This window comes from Canis lupus, chromosome 9 (assembly GCF_011100685.1).
Source record: "Canis lupus familiaris isolate Mischka breed German Shepherd chromosome 9, alternate assembly UU_Cfam_GSD_1.0, whole genome shotgun sequence".
NCBI lineage: Eukaryota > Metazoa > Chordata > Mammalia > Carnivora > Canidae > Canis > Canis lupus.
The window spans coordinates 33,544,943-33,568,154 of record NC_049230.1 but is presented as its reverse complement, the minus strand read 5'-3'; the positions used below and the strand labels follow the sequence as shown (position 1 = coordinate 33,568,154).

General features: G+C 37.3%; 1 protein-coding gene across 10 annotated transcripts in view; it reads left to right on the top strand.

The window, feature by feature from the left end:
* The window catches only part of TRIM37 (tripartite motif containing 37), a 240,514-nt gene that overhangs the window by 86,463 nt on the left and 130,839 nt on the right, over positions 1–23,212 (top strand). For 5 of the 10 annotated variants that reach the window (XM_038547934.1, XM_038547931.1, XM_038547935.1 and 2 more), the window contains 4 exons: positions 5,064–5,369; positions 14,691–14,819; positions 15,166–15,355; positions 17,287–17,426. In XM_038547934.1, coding sequence (XP_038403862.1) covers positions 5,064–5,369; positions 14,691–14,819; positions 15,166–15,355; positions 17,287–17,426 — 765 coding nt within the window. The remainder of the gene's footprint in view (positions 1–5,063; positions 5,370–14,690; positions 14,820–15,165; positions 15,356–17,286; positions 17,427–23,212) is intronic. The other 5 variants (XM_038547938.1, XM_038547932.1, XM_038547936.1 and 2 more) reach the window with 1 other exon arrangement.

The window sequence follows — 23,212 nt, the reverse complement described above, 5'->3', positions numbered from 1 at the left end:
TGTATCTTTGGGGTAAATCCCTGGTAGTTCAGTTGCTGAGTCATAGGATAGCTCTGTTTTCAACTTTTTGAGGAACCTCCATACTGTTTTCCAGAGTGGCTGTACCAGCTTGCATTCCCACTAAATATACAAAGGTTCCCCCTTTCTCTGCATCCCTACCAACATTTGTTGTTTCCTAACTTGTTAATTTTAACCATTCTGATGGTGTGAGGTGGTGTGAGGGTCCAATATTAAATCATTGTGGTTTTGATATATATTTCTCTGATGCTGAGTGATGTTGAGTATTTTTTCATGTGTCGGCCATTTGTATATCATCTTTGGAGAAACGTCTGTTCATGTCATCTGCCCATTTCTTGACTGGATTTTTTTTCTTTGGGTGTTGAGTTTGATAAGTTCTTTGATAAGTATAGATTTTAGATACTAGTCCTTTATCTTCTCCCATTCTGTATGTTGTCTTTTGCTTTTGTTGACTGTTTCCTTTGCTGTGCTAAAGCTTTCTATCTTGAAGAAGTCCCAGTAGTTCATTTTTGCCTTTGTTACTATTGCCTTTGGAGATGTGTGTAGCAAGAAGTTGCTGCAGTCGGGGTCACAGAGGTTGCTGCCCCGGGTTCTCTAGGATTTTGATGGATTCCTGTCTGATAGTTAGGTCTTTCATCCATTTTGAGTCTATTTTTGTATATGGAGTGAAGAAATTGTCCCGTTTCATTCTTCTCTACGTGGTTGTCCAATTTTCCCATTGGTTGAAGAGACTGTCTTTTTTTCCATTGGATATTCTTCCTGTTTTGTCAAAAATTAGTTCACCATTGAGTTGAGGGTCCATTTCTGGGTTTTCTGTTCTTTCCAGGTAGATTGTCTTTCAAGGTATTGGTCCATTACATCTAGGTTGTCAAAAATTTATTGGCCTAGAGTTGTTCATAGTTCCCTTTATTTTCTTATTCTTTCTTTTAGTACGTATTGAGTGAACCTATTATGTATCAGACTCACTGCAAGTTCATGTTCTTAACCACTATACTATAAAAGGAGCATTTTAAGAGGCATTGGGGTATGAATGATAGATAATATAATTGAATCAAGTTTTATGGTACATGTAATGGTAAATAGAAAGTTAGGTGGGGTTATTTTGTGAAAGGTGTTGCATGCTAGCCTAAGAAATGATGCATAGTGGGCATTGGGGAATCATTGTTGCAGTTTAGGAGTAGTTTGATTCAGGATGCTTTTAGAATGCTGCCAGTGCCCAGAAAACTATCAGAAATGGAAGTTAAATAAGGGTAGTACTATTGTAGAAATTTATTTCAGTGGTTCCTACTATGAGAGGGCAAATTAATACATTTCTGGCTATTTTCTCAATCATTATATGCTCTAAAAATATATGGATTTTGAGGTAAGGTCTTCAGAATCATCTGACATTATACGATTTATTTATTCATGATAGACATAGAGAGAGAGAGAGAGAGGCAGAGACACAGGCAGAGGGAGAAGCAGGCTCCATGCCGGGAGCCCGACGCGGGACTCGATCCTGAGACTCCAGGATCGCGCCCTGGGCCAAAGGCCGGCGCCAAACTGCCGAGCCACCCAGGGATCCCCTCATCTGACATTATAAAAGTTCTACTTAACCTCTAAGGTATACACTAATCTGCTTTATATATAATTAAGATTTTAATTGTAGCATGGCAATAGTAATATGTGGAATCTCGTGAAGTTGGAGTTATAGGGTTTGGCAACCAGGTAGAATATGGTATAGAGGACTCTGAAGAAGTTTAGGTGACCAGGATGGTAGTAGCATTGATAGATATTGAAGTCTAGAGGAGAAGTTTTAGAGAATTGTCAGTCTTGAAGGCTATAACTGAATGACAGGAAAGAATTATTACAGATGAAACTCACTCCTTTTTTTTCTTTTGAGAGAGAGGGAGAGAGCAAGAGAGTGAGCATTAGGGGCAGAGGGAGAAGCAATCTCCCTGCTGAGCAGGGAGCCTGATGCAGAGCTCAATCCCAGGACCCTGGGACCATGACCTGAGCCAAAGGCAGATGCTCAACCAACTGAGCCACCCAGGCAATTCTAATTAACTTCATAACCTGTCACATTCAGGAAGGTTTTGTATTTTCAGTTTCTTTAAATTGTCAAGTTCCTGTGGTAGAAGATCCCATTACGCTTTCCTGTCTTGGCAGTTACCGTATGGTACTGAAATTATTTTTCATTTTTCCAGTTGGATTGTGAGCTTTGTGAGGACAAAGACTGAGGTTTCATCTTGTTCACTGTCGTATTCCCTGACCAGCACAGTGCCTAACATTTGAAACAGGCTTGGTTGTCTGATTATCAAATGAAGGAGGTTTGTCTAAAAATTTTTTTTTTTTTGTATTTTCCCATTTGGGATTTTCACTTTTTAAAATCCTTGTCAGTTTCTAGTAATAAACTGAACCATGTGACTTAATACAGATTTAAGTCCATGTAGATGTGGGGTGCAAGATTTAATCAGTAAAGACTTTATTTAGCGAAACATTTTGAATATTTTATGCCATAGGTTAGCCTGGAATACAAAGATCACTAAGATGTAATCGGCACCCTTAAGTTGTTCACAGTCTGTATGTTTGTCTTTCTTACTGTAAGGTGACAAGTGCTGCAATGGAAGTATATTCCAAGTACTATAGAAAATTAGGTAAGAATTGATTTGAAAGAAGAGAAGGCAGTTGGTGGTTTAAGTGCCTAAAGGAGTAGACATTTCAGATGTCCTCTGATGAGTGTGGGTTAACAGAGAAAGCAAAGGAAATAAGACATGTGTAAAGTATAGAAGTGGGATATAGCATTGCCTGTGGATTACAGAGTTTCAAGTAATATCAAAACATTGGGATATGTTTGGGGTAGAGGCAGAAGATAAAGCCACTAAAAATGAGATAATGGGCCTCAGATGCGAGGCTGGTGCTCTCACGAATGATTGTAAGCAGGAAAGTAATATCTGATTAGTGTTTTAGAAAACAATTTCTGACATCTTGGTGGAAAGAGTTTGGATGGGGACTATACCACAGAATGCTTTTTTTTTAATTTATTTTTTAATTCATGAGAGACAGAGAGAGGCAGGGAGCCCAATGTGGGACTTGATCCTGGGACTCCAGGATCACACCCTGGCCAAAGGGAGGCACTCAGCTGCTGAGGCACCTAGGCGTCCCAGAATGCTTTTCATAAACATTGAGTCTTCTCAATGTTTATGAGCCTCATGACAGCCCTGTTAGGTATATATTATTATCTCCATTTTCCAAATAAATAATGGACTCAGAAGTTGGCAGGTTTCTATAAAGTTACAGCAACAAAATGGTAGATCTGAGACCAAATCCTGGGTTTCTAAAATCTCTCCTTACTTCATTTATAAAAATTCTTTCTAGGGGTGTCTGGGTGCATGGCTGTTTAAGCATCCAACTCTTAATTTTGGCTCAGGTCATGATCTCAGGGTTGTGGGATCAGGCCCCATGTTGGGCTGCGTGCTGAGTGTGGAGCCTGCTTAAGATTCTCCCTCTGCCTCTCCCCTACCACAGAATAAATAAAATGAAATGAAGATAAAAATAGAATTTAGTTATCTCAGAAAACTAATATGAGAGAATTAAATGAGATAATCTGACATTCAGTAAGTTCTGGATGTTTCTTAAATAAACAAAGGCAGTAAAATCTTCCTATCAAGATAGAAGAATCTTGCCCAGAAGACTTTTGGCTGAAAGTGAGTCATGAATCCACTTTAAACACTGTCAGACCCGGTGGCGCAGTGGTTTAGCGCTGCCCACAGCCCAGGTCGTGATCCTGGAGACCCTAGATCAAGTCCCACGTCAGGCTCCCTGCATGGTGCCTGCTGCTCCCTCTGCCCCCTCTGCCTGTGTCTCTGCCTCTCTTTTTCTGTGTGTCTCTATGAATAAATAAAGTCTTTAAAAAAAAAAATTAAACACTGTCAGAGGAATGAACTTACTAAACCATTCCTGAACCCATATGCCCTGGGGCCAAAGGAGGGAGCTCACCTACTTGAGCACCTGACCGCCTGATACCCAAACACAGTCTGAGTCCTTTTGAAAAGGCAGAAGTTGGGAGATGGCTGTAGACAAGGTCTACTTTTTCCTCTACTTCCTCTTCTGTGGTAGAAGGTTGCTGCAATGTGTAGGCAGGTTTAGGTGTCATTCCTGCTAATGAGGACTTGTTCTTTGTCTAATTAATGCGTATTAGTTCCCCGTTTTTTGTTTTTTGGGGGATAGTGCTTGGTTTCTTTTTGCTTTGAGTCCATCATAACGTTCTTTGATTTTCAAAATCTGCCTCTCCTTTTAATGTTTGCAGGGTGGGTGGGTGAGTTGAAAAATCTTTCTCTGGGAAGAGACTACAGAGACTCAGTGACAAGGAACTATTCCTTCATGATGTTCCATGGCACTTAATAGTAACTACATTTCACAACTTTTTAAAGTTAGTTGGAATGTATGTATTTGTATATACTATGTATAGCAGATTTGACTGTTTGGCTTCTAGGGTTTTTTTTTTTTTCTTCATTTTTTCAATTATGAAGATGAAAGCTCAGTGTAGGAATTTGAGAAAAATGGAGAAGTATAAAGAAGAAAGCACAGGCAGTAGGGCAGCTTTTTTAGACTTTTATAATTAAATAACTCAGATTTGAGTGGTTATAATGTGACCCAGATTCTAACTTTGAAGATCTGAATAGTTAGGATACTTAAATCTTTATTTTCATTAATGGAATTTAATGTATGCTTTTATTATTAATACCTTAGTTTTTTTTTTTTTTTTAAGATTTATTTATTCAGAGAGAGAGAGAGAGAGAGGCAGAGACACAGGCAGAGGGAGAAGCAGGCTCCGTGCAGGGAGCCCGACGTGGGACTCGATCCCGGGTCTCCAGGATCACAGCCCGGGCTGCAGGCGGCGCTAAACTGCTGCGCCACCGGGGCTGCCCAATACCTTAGTTTTTTTTACACATCATTTGTATATATTGACAGTATAGAATGATTTCATGAATGTTAAAGGCTGTATTTTTAAAAAAAATTTTTTTAAGCCTGTATTAACATAACTTGTAACTTTGTCTCTAAAGCATCATATTCTCGAAAAGATAAAGACCAAAGGAAACAGCAGGCAATGTGGAGAGTTCCCTCTGATTTAAAGATGCTGAAAAGACTCAAAACTCAAATGGCTGAAGTTCGATGTGTGAAAACTGATGTAAAGAATACACTTTCAGAAATCAAAAGCAATGCTGCTTCTGGAGACATGCAAGCAGGCCTTTTTTCTGCTGACCAGGCAGCTCTAGCTGCATGTGGAACCGAAAACTCCAGCAGATTACAGGATTTGGGAATGGAGCTCTTGGCAAAGTCATCAGTTGCTGGTTGTTACTTACGAAACTGTAAGTGGTAAAGATCCTATTATTAGTGTCATTTTCCCTGTGTCATTTGGGAAGCTAGAGAATGGGTTATTTTTGGAATAATATTATTTGTCTTTCATACAACAAATTAAGACTACAAATATATACAGCCTTTTCTCCCACTCAAAACTGACTGAATCACAGAGGGGAGACTGCTAGGAGATAAGTCATAGAGGAGGCAGAGTCTCTATCAGGTATGGACTTGTAAGACCTAGATAAGGAGTTTGAGTTTTATTCTGATTTTAGGATGAAGTCTCTAGAGAATGAAAATGAGGGTAGGGGGCATTTATGATTTGATTTACCGTTTACAAAGATTACTTGTTATATGGAGAAGGGTCTGAAAGGGGTTGAGGAGGAGTTGTAAAACAGCCTATAACAATAGCGTGTGTGAAATATGGTGCCCTATTCTAGAGTTACTACAGTGAGTAGATAGACTTGCTCATAGTCTAGCAGCCCTTCTTGACTGAGGTTCCCATCTTTGTTAATTCCCTCAAGGATGGTATATAACTATTACTATTTTAGATACATGGGAGAGAAGTTGGTTCATTACTCAAAACCAATATTTTAGACCAAGAGGGTTCAGTTCTTTCCCACAACCCTGGCAAGAAAGGCTAGATAGTGTTGTGTAGGGCAAGAAAAAAAATAAGACTGATGTTTAAGTTTTTGTTCCAGCAACTTAGTGACTGGTACTATCATTAATTTGGATGCAAATCAAATAAGGAAAAGGCTAGTGTGGGGTTTGGGAGGGGTGGGGGCAAGAAATTAGGATTTCTTGTTGAAATATCTTAGGTTATTAGGTTTAAGATGTCTCCTAGTTATTCTGGTAAAAATATCTTCTAGGCAGGTGAATGGTACATAAATCTGAACCTTAGGAGGTCACAGCTGGATATAAATAGTGGGGGCAGCCTGGGTGGCTCAGCGGTTTAGCGCTGCCTTCAGCCCAGGGTATGATCCTAGAGACTGGGATCAAGTCCCATGTCGGGCTCCCTGCATGGAACCTGCTTCTCCCTCTGCCTGTGTCTCTGCCTCTCTCTCTCTCGAATAAATAAAATCTTGATTGATAGATAGATAGATAGATGGATGGATGGATGGATGGAAATCAACAGTATCAGATGCTGTTTAAAATCAGGGACTGGGGCAGCCCGGGTGGCTCAGCGGTTTAGTGCCACCTTCAACCCAGGGCCTGATCCTGGAGACCTGGGATCGAGTCCCGCGTTGGGCATGCTATTCCTTCTGCTGTGTCTCTGCCTCTCTTTTTCTGTGTTTCTCATGAATAAATAAATAAAATCTTAAAAAAAAAAAAACCACTAATTAATTAGAAAAAACTATAAGGGACAATATCTCCAGAAAGGAACAGTGGTCATGCCATTGAGAGGTGTCAAGTTGAAGTGTAGGTGGCTCCTTTAAGAATTTTAGATATTTTTAAATTCAGTAGCCACTGTCCATTCACAGAACTTTTTTCATCTTGTAAAACTGATATTCTGTACGCTTTAAGTAATAATTCCACCCCCACCCCTGTCAACCACTGTTCCACATTCTGTTTCTATGAACTTGACTTCTAGATATCTCACATAAGTGGAACCATACAGTATTTGTCTTTTAGTGTCTGGCTTATTTTTTTTCACATAATGTTTTCAAGGTTTATCCATATTGTATTATGTGTCAGAAATTCATTTCTTTTTAAGGCTCCATTGCATGTATATACCACATTTCATCTATCCATTCATACATTGATGGACATTTGGGTTGGTTCCATCTTTTGGCTATTGTGACTAATGCTGTTATGAATACCTGTGAGAGTCTCTACTTTCAGTTCTTTTGGGTATATACCCAAAATGGTATTGCTGAATCATAGGATAATTCTATCCTCAATTTTTTTTTTAAGATTTTATTGATTTATCTGACACAGAAGGAGAGTGGAAGGGAGAGGGAGAAGCTTGGCAGGGAGCCTGACATGGGGCTCAATCCCAGGACCCCAAAGTCAGACACTTAACTGACTGAGACACCCAGGCACCACTCTGTGTTCAATTTTTAAAAGAAAATTTACCACAATCTGTTAAACAAAATCTACTGTCTTAACCTCTTTAAGTAGTACTGTTCAGTGGCATTGAGTATATATGCACATTGTGCTGCCATCACTACCATCTGCTGAACTCTTTTTATCTTGCACAACTGACTCTCTGTATCTGTTAAACAATAACTAACTCTCTACTGTTCCTCCTTCCAGGCCTGGGAGCCACTATTTACTTCTTGTCTCTAAATTTTATTACTCTAGGTACCCTGTATAAGTGGAAACACACTTTTGTGTCTGGCTTATTTCACTTACTGTAATGTCCTCAGGGTTCATCCATGTTGTAGCATGTGTCAGAATTCTCTTCCTTTTTGTGGCTAGATAGTACTCCGTAGTGTGTTGGTATATATACCACTTTCTGTTTATCCATTCATCCTTTGATGGACACTAGATTGTCACCACTTTTTGGCTGTTGTGAATAATGCAGCTGTGAAGATGGGTGTTCATCTCTTCAAGACCTTGCTTTCCATTTTTCTGGACATACGTAAAAGAGTTGCTGGATCATATGTTAATTCATTTTTTAAGTTTTTTAGGAACTGCCATACTGTTTTCTATAGAGATTGCACCATTTTACATTCCTACCTAATAGTGCACAAGGGTTCCAGTTTGTCCACATCTTCCTCATCACTTACAATTTTACGGTTTGGTTTTGTTTTTGATAAAAGCCATACCAACGAGTGTGAAGTGGTATCTTAACTATCTTATTGTGCTTTTGATTCACATTTATCAGTGATGTTGAACATTTTATAGTGTTCATCAGACATTCGTATATATTTCCATTTCATTGGAGAAATGTCCATTCAGATCCTTTGCCCATTTTTGAAATGGGGTGCCCCCCCCCGAGATTTTATTTTTTTAAATGTGGGGCTTTAACTTACAACCCTGAAATCAAACAGAAACTTTTACCATCAAAAGATAGCATCAACAGAGTGAAAAGGCAACCCACAGAATAGGAAAAAGTATTTGCAAATCATATATTTGATAAGGGATTTTTTTTAAGGATATATTTATTTGAAGGAGAGAGAGTGCGCACACATACATGTGGTGGAAGGGGCAAAAGGGAGAAGGAGAGAAAGAGAATCTCAAGCAGTCTCCCCACTGAGCCAAGAGCCCTATACAGGGCTCAATCTCACAGTGCAGGGCTTGATCTCATGACCATGAGATCATGACCTGAGCCAAAATCAAGAGTCTGATGCTTAACCAACTTCACCACCCAGGCGTCCCAAGAGTTTTATAGCTTTAGATTCATGTATTTATAAATGTCCTGGATCTGTTTTTAGTTAATTTTGTATATTGTGTTAGGCCCAACTTCATTTCTTTGTGGATATCAGCTTTCCTGGCACCATTTGTTGAGAAGATTTTTCCTCTCATCATTGAATGAACTTGATACCCTTGTTAAAAATCATTAAAGGGATTCCTGGCTGGCTCAGTCAGTAGAGTGTGTGACTCTTCAATCTGAGGGTTGTGAATTCGAGCCCCATGTTGGAGATAGAGATTACTTTAAAAAAAAAAAAAAGAAATAATTTGAACATATAGGTAAACATTTATTTCTGAACCGTGTGTGTTTATTAGCATTGGATATATTAATGCTTGATACTGGTGTAGTAATCCAGTAGAGATGAATGGAGGAGGGGATGATTGCCAAATACATAGAGTTCTAAAATAAGCCTGACAGTTCAGTAGAAAATGGAGTAAAGGTTATGATTAGGTAATCAATGTAAGAGGAAATACAAATGAACAGTATACATCTCAAAGGTTACTCAACTTCATCTAGTTATCAAGGAAATGACAATCTAAAACAAAAAAAATATTGCTCTTTGGATGGACTTTTGCAAAAAGCTTTTGTTACCTATTTTTGCAGGTACCTCCCTTCTGTTGTCACTTGCTTTTTTTTTTTTTTCCTGCTCCTCTCATTTATACTTCACAGTTTTAGTTATCTTCATAAAAGTTCTGTATATGTCTTGTTATATTCATTTCTGGATAGATTATAACTTAGGTTGCTATTGTGAATGGGATTTCTTCCCCCACCCCCATAATATTTTCTAATTATTTGTCACTAGTGGAAGACTGTTGGTTTTTACATGTTTGTCTTGTGTTCAGCCCATTCGGTGAAATTTCTAAATTCTATTTTTCAGTTAATTATCTTGAATTTTTAAGTAGATGATCAATCAGCAAATAATCATGGTTTGTTGTTTCCTTTCTTATTTACTTTTCATTTTTCATTGTTTAGGGGTTCTTTCAGTTTTTTTTCTCAAGTACAAAATTTGCTATATATTTTTTCAAGATTTATTTATTTATTTTAGAGAGAGAGAAGGGAGTGTGAGCTTATGAGCAGGAGGTGCAGAAGGAGGAAACAGAGAAAGAATCTCAAACCAGACATTGTGCAGAGCGCAAAAGCCTGAGGTGGGGCTCCATCTCATGATCCTGAAATCTCGACTTGAGCCGAAACCGAGTTGGACACACAACCAACTGTACCACCTAGGCGCCCCTGCTATATGTAGATAGTTAAAAGATATATCCTTCTATTGCTAATAATTACTGTGTGCAACAATTGCTACTGTTTACTTTGTGTGGGATATCTTTCTAAGTCACAGTGCATTAACTCACTTACTCCCAGCAACTCTGAGACAAGTTTTTATCCCCAGTTTATAGATAGGTAAATGGAGGCACAGAGCATTAAACAGCATTCTCAGAGTTTCACCGTGGTAGTTGACAGAGCCAAGACCTTGAACCACAGAGCCTGTGGCTTTCACCATCATACCAAACTACCTCTTTCTACTTACTAAGAGGTTGTTGTTTGTTTTTTGAAGAAGTTGTGCAGAATTGGGGCACCTGGGTGGCTCAGTTGGTTTAAGCATCTGCCTTTAGCTCAGGTCATGATTCCAGGGTCCTGGGATCGAGCCCCATGTTGGGCTTCCTGCTCAGCAGAGAGCCTGTTTCTTCTCCCTCTCCCTCTCCCTTTGCTGCTCTCCCTGCTTGTGTGCTGTCAAATAAATAAATAAAATCTTCAGAAAAAAAAAGTTGTACAGAATTGTGCTTTTTGGCATCTATCAAAATGATCATTATTTTGTCTGATTATTTTAACTTAGAGAATTATATATATATATATAATATATATATATATAATATATATATATATTATATATATATATATAATAATATATAATATATATATATATAATATATATATATTATATATATATATATAATATATATATATATTCTTAAATTTATTTATTCGAGAGAGGCAGAGACACAGGCAGAGGGAGAAGCAGGCTGCATCCTGGGAATCTGACATGGAACTTAATCCCAGGTCTCCAGGATCACACCCTGGGCTGAAGGCAGCACTAAACTGCTGAGCCACCCAGGCTGCCCGAGAATTATATTTTTTAATGTTGACCATTTTCAAAATAGAATGAATTCTATTTGGTTTTGGTAATTTGTAATTTAAAAAAATTTTTTTTTCATTTATTTGTTTGAGGGCTGGGGAGAGTAAACAGGAGAGAACAACCAAGCACCAGCAGAGAGAGAGGCCCAGGGAGAGGAACAAGCAGGACTCCCCACTGAGCAGGGAGCCCAGTACAGGGCTTGATCCCAGGACCCTAGGATCATAACATGAGCCAAAGTCAGGCACTTAACTGACTGAGCCACCCAGCACCCCCCTTTAAAAATTTTTAAAAATTTATTTATTTGAGAGTAGAAGTGTAATTTTTTTTAATATATTGCCATATTCGGGTTGCTAACATTTTACTTAGTATTCTTGACTGTTGTAGTCATAAGTAAAATTGAAACATATTTTTGTTACGTTATCCTTAATCTATTTGAATTCCAATTTTATGCCAGCCTTATGGAATAAATTCAGAAGCTTTTATCCTATTCTGTGATGTGAAATTATTTAAAATCTTATCTGTTCCTTTATTTATGTGTGTATATATATATATATATATTTTAAAATGTTTATTTATTCATGAGAGACAGAGAGAAAGAGAGGCAGAGACAGAGACACAGGCGAGGGAGAAGCAGGCTCCATGCAGGGAACCTGACATGGGACTCAATCTCAGGACTCCAGGATCACGCCCTGGGCCGAAGACAGGTGCTAAACCTCTGAGCCACCCAGGGATTCCATCTGTTCCTTTAAAGTTTAATGAAACTCGGGGATCCCTGGGTGGCGCAGCAGTTTGGCGCCTGCCTTTGGCCCAGGGCGCGATCCTGGAGACCCGGGATCGAATCCCACGTCGGGCTCCCGGTGCATGGAGCATGCTTCTCCCTCTGCCTATGTCTCTGCCTCTCTCTCTCTCTCTCTCTCTCTCTCTCTCTCTCTCTCTGTGTGACTATCATACATAAATAAAAATTTAAAAAAAAATTTAAAGTTTAATGAAACTCATTCATAAAGCCATTTAGTAGTTCTTTCAGGGACAGAACTTTAACAAACTGTTTAATTTCTTTGTGTTTCTTGGTCTCAGATTTCCCCTTAAACCAATTGCCATAATTAATTTTCCTTGAAAATTACTCGTTTTATTAGATATTTAAATGTATTGATATAAAGCCATTTATTCTGGTTTCTTAAATTTTAAAAAGTCCTCTGAGGAGCACCTGGGTGGTTCACTGGTTGGTTGAGCATCTGCCTTTGGCTCAGTTCGTGATCCCAGGTTCTGAGATCAAGTCCTACATCAGGCTGTCCATAGGGAGCCTGCTTCTCCCTCTGCCTATGTCTCTACTTCTCTCTCTGTCTCTTACGAATAAATAAATAAAATCTTAAAATTAAAAAAAAAAAGGCCTCTGAATATGGGCTATTAATTTTTCTCTTATTTTGCTTATAAGTGGTTTCTTGTTTTGTCCTTTAATTTGACTTGCTGGAGACTTGTCCATTTAATTCATCTCTTCAAAGACCTATTTCTTGGATTTATTTTATCTACTCTCTTCTTTTTATTACATTAAATTCTGCCTTTGTTTCTATTTTAATTTAATGATATATTAGCAGAATGTATTATTGGTGAATGACCATATTATTTATATATATGTTGCAGTGGAAAAATTGCTCTTAATTTTTTCTCACATCTTTTTTTTTCAAGTGTACAGTTCAGCAGTTATTAATATGTTCACAAAGTAGTGTGATGATCACCATTATCTAGAATAGAACACTGTCTAGAACATTTTCATCATCTTCTATCCAAAAACTCCATACCCATGAACAGTCACTCTCCATTTTTCCCTCCTCCCTAGCTCCTGGTCACCTCTAGTCTATTTTCTCTGTATGGTTTTACTACTTCTGCATGTCTCATGTAAGTAGAATCATGTACTATGAGGCCTTTATGTCTGGCTTCTTTCATTTAGCATAACATTTTCAAGGGTCATTCAGGTTGTAGCATGTATTATTTCATTCCTTTTTATGGCTGAATCATTACTTCATTGTATATGTGTACCACGTTCTGTTGACCTACACATCATTTGGTAGGCATTATGTAGTGTTTTTTTTTGCTTTTTGGCTATTATGGACAATGCTGCTATGAACATTCATGTACATGTTTCTGTATTTATCTTGGGCATATGCTTAGAAGAAGAGTTGCGAGGTTATAGGAGAACTTCTTGAGGTATGGCCATCCATAACTATTTCCAGTAGAGCTGTAACATTTTGCTTTCCCATCCAATTCCTAATTAGAACCCAGTTGAGGGTTCCAGTTTCTCCATATCTTTGCCAACACTTGTCCATCTTTTTTTTTTCCTTTGTCCATTGAATTGTCTTGGCCTCCTTGTCAAAAATTAATTGACCATAAATGTAAGGGTTTGTTTCTGGACTCTCACTCAATTCTGTTCCATTGATCTATATTTTTGTCTTTACACTAGTATGCCATACAATCTTGGCTAATAGTTTTACAGCAAGTTTTTAAAATCAGAAGTGTGAGTCTTCCATTGGAAGATGTTTTTGGGTATCTGGATCTTTTCATATGAATTTTAGAATCAGCATATCACTTTCTGCAATTATAAAGACCATTGGGGTTTTGGGTGGTTCAGTCAGTAAAGCATCTGACTTCTTGATTTTGGTTCAGGGTCATGATCTCAGGGTCATGGAGATGAGCCCCACACTGGGCTCCTCACTCACTCATCTGGGAGTCTCCTGGAAGAGTCTCTTTCCTTCTCCCTCTGCCCTGCCTCTCTTGCTTTCTTTATCTCTTTAAAAAAGTTAATAAAATTTAAAAGATAGTTGGACTTTTTATATGGATTGTTTTGAACTTGTAGATAAATTTTGGGAGTATCGCCATGTTAACAATATCAGGCCTTCTGATCAGTAAACACAGTATTTTTCTCATTTATTTTTTATTAAGCATTTATTGGAAGGATTAAAAAATTTCTTTATTTCAGCAGTGTGTGATAGTTTTCAATGTTAAGTCTTAAATTTTTTTAAGTATTTTATTCTATTTGATGCTTTTGTAAATGGCATTTTTTACTTAATTTCATTTTTTGATTGTGCTTTGCTGGTCTATAAAAAGATAATCAGTGGACGGATGGGTGGCTCAGTCATTGAGCCTCTACCTTTGGCTCAGTTCATGATCCCAGGGTCCTGGGATTGAGTGCCACATCAGGCTCCCCGCAGAAAGCCTGCTTCTCCCTCTGCCTCTCTCTCATGAATAAATAAATAAAAATTAAAAGAAAAAATATATATATATGTATATATGTATGTATATAAAATCAGTTCTTGGTCTAGTGTCCTACCTCCTAATCCTGTTTGTTATATTTAAATGCATGTCTTCTGCTTTCTCTTTATTCTTTTTCTAGCTCCTTAAGTCTGTGCATGCATTAGCCCACTTCATATTTTTTCTAATTCATTATAAGGCTATACATCTTTTTCCCAATTATTGTTTTAGCTCTAAATATCTTGAAGCATTATATTTGTGATTTGTTTCTAATTCAGTGATTTTCTTGATAATCCAATAATTTATCATTTTCGAGTGTTTGTTAATACTTTGGCATTGAAATTGGAGTTCATATCTGGTAGGATTTTTCTTTTGGAGTTTACTGATATTTTTCAGGTTAAGACTGTTCCACAAGTAGCAAAGTAGGAATACTTTTCACATAAAACCCCAAATAAACCATTTGGGACCAGAGTGTCTTGGGTTTTTTGGATGCAATAGATAGAAAACATTCTGTAAGATTAGCCTCCTTCTGACTACCTATGTGTAGTGAGTTTTATGCTATTTTATCTTATTCAGAAATATTTTTAAATGTCTTTGCAGCCACAAATAAGAAGAGTAATTCGCCTAAGCCTCCTCGGTCCAGTATAGCAGGTAGTCTCTCACTTCGAAGAGCAATAGACTCTGGGGAAAATAGCCGTTCAAAGGGAGACTGTCAAACTCCATCTGAAGGTAAATTTGGAGAGTTTAGAATTTAATTTTGGTGGGTAGATGTCTGTTATTTAAAATTGATCTTAGGGTGCACATAGATTTAGATCTTTAAAGACACCAAAATGCTGAAACTTGATTTGAAAGTTCCTTGATCTCACAAGAGAAGAGGCCCATCAGTAAGAAAATGCAGCCATTAGACTGCATATTCTGGATTCGTATTTGGCATGAAAAAACTTAGTATATATTTTTAAATTGGTTCTGAGTTTTCCTGCAGTTTAAAAATGTGTATGTAGGAGATACTCTAAAGTGGAGACTAGAGAGCTTTTGTTTGCCTTCTTTCTGAATATCCCCCCTTTCTTTTCTATAGGCTCCTCAGGAAGCTCCCAGTCTGGGAGCAGGCACAGTTCTCCCAGAGCCTTATCACATGGAAGTATCAGTGATATTCTGCCAAAATCCGAAGACCGGCAGTGTCAAGCTTTGGATTCAGATGCTGTTGTCGTTGCTGTTTTCAGTGGTTTACCTGCTGTTGAGAAAAGGAGGAAAATGGTCACCTTGGGGTAAGTCCTTTTGTTTATATAATGGAATAATAGCTAATAGCTTTGTTTGAATTTTTTTTTTTTTTTTTTAGATTTTATTTATTTACTGATGAGAGACAGAGAGACAGAGAGAGAGAGAGAGAGGGGCAGAGACCCAGGCAGAGGGAGAAGCAGGCTCCATGCAGGGAGCCTGACGTGAGACTCGATCCCAGGTCTCCAGGATCACGCCCTGGGCTGAAGGCGGCACTAAACCGCTGAGCCACCAGGGCTGCCCTTGTTTGAGCTTTTTAAATTCTACATCGTAATGAATAAATTTCCACATTGTTCGTTTTTTAGCAAAGTATTTGTTGTATTAAAATTTAACTAAAGTATCAGAGACCTTTTTTTTCTTAATGAAATGAAATGAGAGAAGTTATTATGTTAGAGATCATTTTTACTGAAGTGTGTGTAACCTTGTGTGAATTCTGCCTTGTGAGTTTTTGATGTATGTGTCAACTTTTTTTTTTTTTTTTATTTCCTCCACATTTTTTCAGAGACCTTTGTGCTGGGCTATATTATGTCATATCATAGGTCTTTTACACATATTTTGTATGGAACAAAGCACTTCTGGCCATTTTAACACTGCTGTTGTACTTTTATCTCACTTTTTTCCTCCATATGCAAATGTCTTCAAAACTCAATTTCTCAAAAGACTTCTACTATATGGTAGTCAATGCCTCTATCTTTCGCCCAGGAAACAAAAACTCAGATACCGTCAAAGTCCATTAAACTGCCATTCATTAAAAAGAATGATTATGGAATATGTTGTCTGTGAATGTGCTGATCTATTTTATGGATATTAGATACATTTCTAAATTTCAACAACGGCATAGTTCTACCTTGGAGACTTTGGAAAGAACTTTGAATTAAATTTAGAGATTAACATCCCTTAAGTTTACCTAATTTAATACAATTTTATACAATTTTTAAGCTGGTATGGCTTAGTTTTCTGTTTTAGCTCTAGTTTAAGCGGTGGAAAGGTGTTAGAATCATTAGAAATTGTCTTACCCTTCCCATAACCAACCCTAATTTTATACATATTCCTCTTAGGTTGAAACTACAACTAGCTTTTACATTTTCTTTATGGATATATTTATATCTGTCTTCAGTCATAACAATTAAATGTATATGAACAGACTATTTTTTCTAGACTGTAAAATCCTCTGTAAAAATCTGCAGCTCTTAGCGATAACCTTCATTTTACAGTTAATTGTATTGCCAGCCTGGCTTATGTGGTGTTTTCTAACTTGTGTCTTTTTTTCCTTGCCTGATTTAAAGTAGTTTGTAAGCAAAAACTTTAAGTACTAATAATAAGAGGCTCAAAAATGGAAGTAAAAAAATAATATTAAGTAAAATTTCCCCAGTTTTGTCTCCCATCTGCTTAATTTTCCAACTTCCTGCCACACACATTTCTGCTGTTTAATTTTTTATATATGTTATGTCATCTCAGTTTTTATGCATATTTAGGCAACTGACTATATAGCTTTTTTAATACAAAAAGTACACCCTGTTTTCTCAGTAATATCCCTGAAGTCTTTCCATATTAATGAGAACATTAATTATTTAGGACTTCTATTTTTGTCTTTTAATCAGAATTTTTATTGCAATAATTACATGTTCACGTGCAGTTCTAAGAAATAATACAGAGAGATCTTTTGCACCTTATCCAGTTTCTCCTAATGATGACATTTTGCAAAACTGATAACAATATTGTAGCCAGGATATTGACATTGATACAGTCCATCATTTTCTAACCTTTTATTGTTAGTCTCTTGTAGTGAAGTTAAAAAAAAGTACTTGAAATTTAGTATTAAACATCAATGCCATATACCCTATTTGGTTTCAACCTCAGTTTCAGGACAAGAAGAAAATATGGATTATTGTATCACTGACTAGTTATACAAAAATATCAGGTGTTTTCTCCCTTCTTTGAGGGCTAATGCTAAAGGAGGCCGTCTGGAAGGAATGCAAAGGACTGATTTGGAAAATAATTCTGAAACTGGGGAATTACAGCCTGTGCTACCTGAAGGAGCTTCAGCTGCTCCTGAGGAAGGTATGGAATGATAAAGTCATAATTTGGTGGGAAGTGGGAATAATGATCTTTTTGTGTTGGTGTTGGGAGTAGTTAAAAAAGTAATTGAGACATTACTGTCCAACATTCTTGATCAGAATATAGCATTTATTGTGCCACTGGAGTTACTTAAGACATTGAGCACAAAGGAAAGCAAAATGGATAATTGACTACATAAAAGGACATGTCTTGCTTAGAAGGGAGGTTTACAGGGGTTGGGAGTAATCCACAGATAGTTCATCTACTCATTCAGTAAATGTGTTGTCACCTGTATGATAGGTATTGAATTTTGTTAGGTATGCAAAGATAAGATTAGATACGTTCATAGACTTTTAAGTGTTTAGTACTGTGTCTTTTAAAGTCAGTTGCCTTTTTTTAAAGATTTATTTATTTATTTATTTGAGAGAGAGAGAGAGCATGGGGGGGACAGAGGGAGAGGGACAAGTAGACTCCCCACTGAGCTCGATCCTAGCACCCTGAGATCATGATCTGAGCCGAAGTCAGATGTTTTACTGACTGAACCACCCAGGCACCCTAAAGTCAGTCTTGATTAATGTTTGTAAATTGCTTCATTCATATGGAAGTATTCCAAACTTTAATCATTTAAAAAAAATCCCTTATGGGATGCCTGGGTGGCTCAGGTCATGGTCCGAGGGTCCTAGGATCCAGTCCTACGTTGGGCTCTTTGCCTTTCTCTCCCTCCCTCTCTCTCTCTCTCTCTCTCTCAGGCAAATAAGTAAAATCTTAAAAAATAAATTAAAAAGCCTTTATGGTAACTGACTTCAACTCTACCAGTTCATTCTCCATTACATTTCCAGTATTCGTCCATGTGTTCTTCCAGAAGACATTTTGTAATTTTGAGTAACAGAAGATGTTGGTTGTTTTGTTGTTGTTGTTGTTTTTTGAGAGAGCGCATGTTTGTGAGAGCGGGGAGCAAGAGGGAACAGAGGGAAGAGAGACAAGCCAACTCAGTGCTGAGTGCAGGGCCTTAACACAGGGCTCAATCTCAATCTCAGGACCCTGAGATCATGACCTGAGCCGAAATCAAGAGTCAGATGCTTAACCAACTGAGCCACTCAGGTGTCCCAGAAGGTGTTTTGAAATAAGGCTATGTGTTTTGCCACTGTTGTGTCATTTATATGTTAGCAGAAAAGGAAGTCAACTTTGTTAATGATATTTGGCATTGAAATTTTTTCCCCATTTCTCTGAAACTGCAGCCTTCCACCTCTGCACTCATTTGAATTTCAGTGATTGATGAATTGTAGTTCAAAGCAAATATGCAGGTGCCACCATCTACCTCTGGCTGCCCTGTAAGAGAGTATGTGGGTGGTAGCATTTTCAGGTTTTTCAGTTAAAGAATACTAAACACTCCCTCTATGTAGGTGTGCCTGTGGCAGCTAGCATTACTTCAGTAGAAGAGATTAAATGAAAAGGATTTTTAAAGTGAAGTGTCAATTGTTAAAACACTAATATTTTTTATTAAAAATTAAATATTTTGATTAAGAATCTTTAAAGAAAAAAAATCTCTAAGGAAATGACCTGTAGGGATTGATTAGCTAGTTTTGATTTATTTGTATATATTGATTATAAATTGTAGTGGCTTAAATTTTATAGCATATAAAAAATTCACGCATTTAGGAAATGCTTCTAATTTCCCTGTCATTGTACTTGATGCTGATTAAAAAGTAATTCCTGAGCTTATTGTTTACTTCAGGATTTCTTTAACTAGCACCATTGACATTTTGGGCCAGATGATTTCTTTGTGGTAGAGGGCTGCCCTGTGCATTGTAAGATGTTTAGCAGCATCCTTGGCTTTTAACCACTAGGTGCCAACAGTACTTCCTCTGAGTTACGGTAACCAAAAATGTCCCCTGGGAGGCAAAATCATCCCCAATTGAGAACCACTGGTTGAGATGAATGACTCAACCAGGGATGAGCATTCTCTAAGAATCACTTTCCAGGGTAGATCACAGTTTCACATGGGTACAAGGTGTAGTTCTCAGGGATGCTAGTGGATGTATGTGTCTGTCTCTCTCCCTCCTCCAAAAAAAAGAAAGATTTTAATGTAAGTTACAAAAACTGAAATCAGCTGGCTTAACCAAAAAAGATAATTTACACTCTTGTATTAACATGAAGTCTCACATAACTCTTATAGGGTACTTTCGGGGTTGGAAAACAGCTGCTTAATGTCCTCAAGAACTCCTCCTTCCCCCCCATCTTTCACACTGCCATTCTCAGTGAACTGGCAAGATGGTTGCTGCAATTTCAAACTTCATATAGAGTCAAAATAAAATTCTGGGAATACAAGAGGATTATTTTATTCTATATATCTTCTGTCAACAAGGAAAACCATTTTATCAGAGCACCTTAACAACTTCTAACATCCTCTTAGTATCTCATTAATCACTGGCAAAAAAAAAAAAAAAAAGGAAACTTGGCAGTCTAAACTTTTGGTTCCACTCCTTGACCCATTTCACATGGCCACATGGAAAAGGGGACATAGTTGAAGAGTATTGAGTTTCCATATTATAAAGGAGTAATGCAGGTGAAATAGTAGTGTCTGCTGCACCAGTGGTTCATGTATTTCCCAAGCATCTGAAATCTGAGCACTTGTGAATAAGGGAATTAGAAATAAGTACAGTATTAACAGTACCTAGCATATAGTGGATGCTCAAAAAATGTGGTAGATGATTGATGTAGAAATACCCTAGTTCAACTTTTGCTGTATGGTGCAGATTTGTTTTCCACATTAACATCTCTGTGGAATCTTATATTTAATAATATCTTATAATTTTTATCAATGATAGCCAGTTATATGAAAACCTACTGACACCCTCTGGTGAGATTAAGATCCTATATTCAGGCTTCTTGGAGTTGGTAAAATATCACTAGTTTGTTTTAGGTATCAGTTAATGTAGTGAGGAGACATTGCAATATATGGAGTAAGGCACAGCAAATTACTGTGGTCTGTTGATTTACATCGACTAGTTTCATTTCAGATACTTATGCTGTATTTGCTTCCTCTCACTTAATGAAGGCAGTGGGTTGTGCAGAACCTGTTGACTCAGTAGGCCAACTAATAGTTGGTATTAAGGTAGAGCTGAGGAGACTAATTTTTCTTTCTCATTACATTCACAATGCTAGGGAACTTCTCTAAATATGTGTTCATGGCCCTTTCTGCTACTGTGTAAATCAGTTTATAGTATATGAGTGGCATTCTAAGAAATAGGTTTGGGAAGCAAAATAATTCCGAAATTGACATTTTCTTTTCTTTCTTTTTTTTTTTTTTAAGATTTTATTTATTCATGAGAGACACACACACACACACAGAGAGGCAGAGACACAGCCAGAGGGAGAAGCAGGCTCCATGCAGGGAGCCGGATGTGGGACTCGATCCCAGGTCTCCAGGATCACGCCCTGGGCTGAAGGCAGCGCTAAACCGCTGAGCCACCCGGGCTGCCCCTAAATTGACATTTTCAACATGTGATTGTATGTAGTGCTATAAACCTTGCTAAGAGTTCTTAATACTACGTTATTTGAATACCACCCAGTAATGTTCACAGCATTTTCTAGTGTTTGAATATTCACTGCAGGCTGCAGTTCTTTTAAATACTAGAAATTAAATAAGTTTTTAAAGACCTATAATGAGTAAAGAGTTTGTAAGTGAATTTAAAGAATAACTTAAGATTTTGGGAGTTTTTGAGCATCCAGAGAATTCCATTTCTTTGTTTGTGAATGTGTCAGGAATTCAGAAGCACTGCAGCCTGTTCCTAGAAATTTCAGTTCAAGTGGATTTTTGTATTTTTAGCAACAGTTCCATGACAGACCACAAGGTGGAGATGGTGCTTCACAGAAGTAGCTGGTGTACTCTAAACTAGAAGTACCACATTTAGCTTTTGACAGCAGGAAAGTGGGGGGAGTTTGGTTGGTGGTTGGGTGCGTGGGTGAACAAACAAGGAGGTTTCAGCCTCTATTAAATATTTAAGGGAGAATTAGTACTACACAAACACTTCTTGAAAACAGAAGAGGAAGAATTCGTCCAAAAAACCATCTGGGGCTACAGTTTTCTTTGTTAGAAGTTCTTTTAACTACAGGTTCTACTTCTTTAGTAGTTAAAATACCTATTCACATCTATTTTTACCTGAGTGACCTTTAGTTGTTTGTATCTATCAGAGAACTTGTTCATCTCATCTATGTTCTTGATTTTATGAGCATAAAGTTGTTTATACTGTTCCCTTATCATTTAAATGTCTGTAGAATCTGTTATGATGTCCCCTCTTTCATTCATGATATTAGTAATTTTGATCTCTTTTTCCTTAGTCTCCCTAGAAGTTTTTCAATTTTGTTTATCTTTTTAAAGAACTACCTTCTTGTGTCCGTGATTCTTTTTGTGTTGTTTTCCTGCTGACTTTATTTGTTCTTTATTCCTTTTATTTGCTTTGAGTTTACTTGCCCTTTTCTAGTTTCTTAAAGTAGATGCTTAGATCATTGAGACTTATTTTTCTAATGTAAGCATTTAATAAATTTATTTTTAAGAACTATATAGTCACATCTTCCAAATTTTGATGTTATATTTTTATTCAATTCAGAGTATGTTTCATAAATTCTGGAAAATTCTCAACCATTTTCTCTTAATGTATTGTCTCGTCTTTGTTATTTTTACTGTCTCTGTGGCAGTCTGTTGACACAATTGGAACTATTACCATTTATCCCTTTATATTTTCACTGCTTTCTTAGGATTTTCATCTCCTATTTCTTTAATATTCTGTTTAATATCCTTGGTTCTGTATTTAAATTTGTTAGCTTCTTTTTCAACTGTGCTTAAATCCATCTATTAATACTATAATTTTAATGACTATGTCTTTCATTTCTAAAAAGTCTGTGGTAATTTTTAAAAATTTTATCCTTCCCTTTTTCACATTAAACAAGTTACTCAATTTGTGAAAAATTCATGATGTTATACTTCTATTTGTGTATCTGTTTGACTCTTATTTCAGGTAGATTATCCACCTTGTTTGTTTTTTGTAAATTTTGATTGGAACACACCTTTCTGAGATTTTTTTTTCTGTCCCACCTACCCCCACCCCTAAAAAAATCCTCCCCCCGCCCCCGGTGATAATTCTTATGAGTTACCATAAGGATTGTGGAAGCTTCCTTCCAGAGAGGAGGTGTTTGGTTTTTTTAATATGCTTCAAGAGTGTTCACCGGTTGACATTTGTTGATTGTCTTTTCCTGGGTCTTCATATGCTGAAGTAATTTGGGATTGTATCCTGAATATTTTTAATATGATATTATGAGACTCTGGGTTTTATTTAAATCTGTCAGTTTGGTGGTACTTCAAGTTCTGGTCTACACCAAATATTCCTGTTCCTGTTTACTTTTCAGAGTCCTTAAATAACTGCTTCATGGAGTACCTGGGTGGCTTGGTTGGTTAAGCATCTGAGTCTTAATTTCAGCTTAGGTCATATCTTGAGGTCATGCAATCAAGCCTCTGTGTGGGGCTCTGTACTGGGCGTGAAGCCTGCTTGAGGAGTCTCTTCCTCTGCCTCTCCCCCTACTTGATGTTTGAGTGTGCACGTGCTTGCTCTCTCAAACCTTAAAAAAAAAAGACATTAAAATTAAATAGCTACTTCATGCATTCTATCCAGGTTTCATAGCTTTGTTCAGTGGGAAAGATGGGATGGAATGTGCTTATTCCATCTTGCCCAGAATGTTCCCTCCAGGGGATTTTACATTTGCTTTATTTAAATAATGCTAGCTCCTGACTA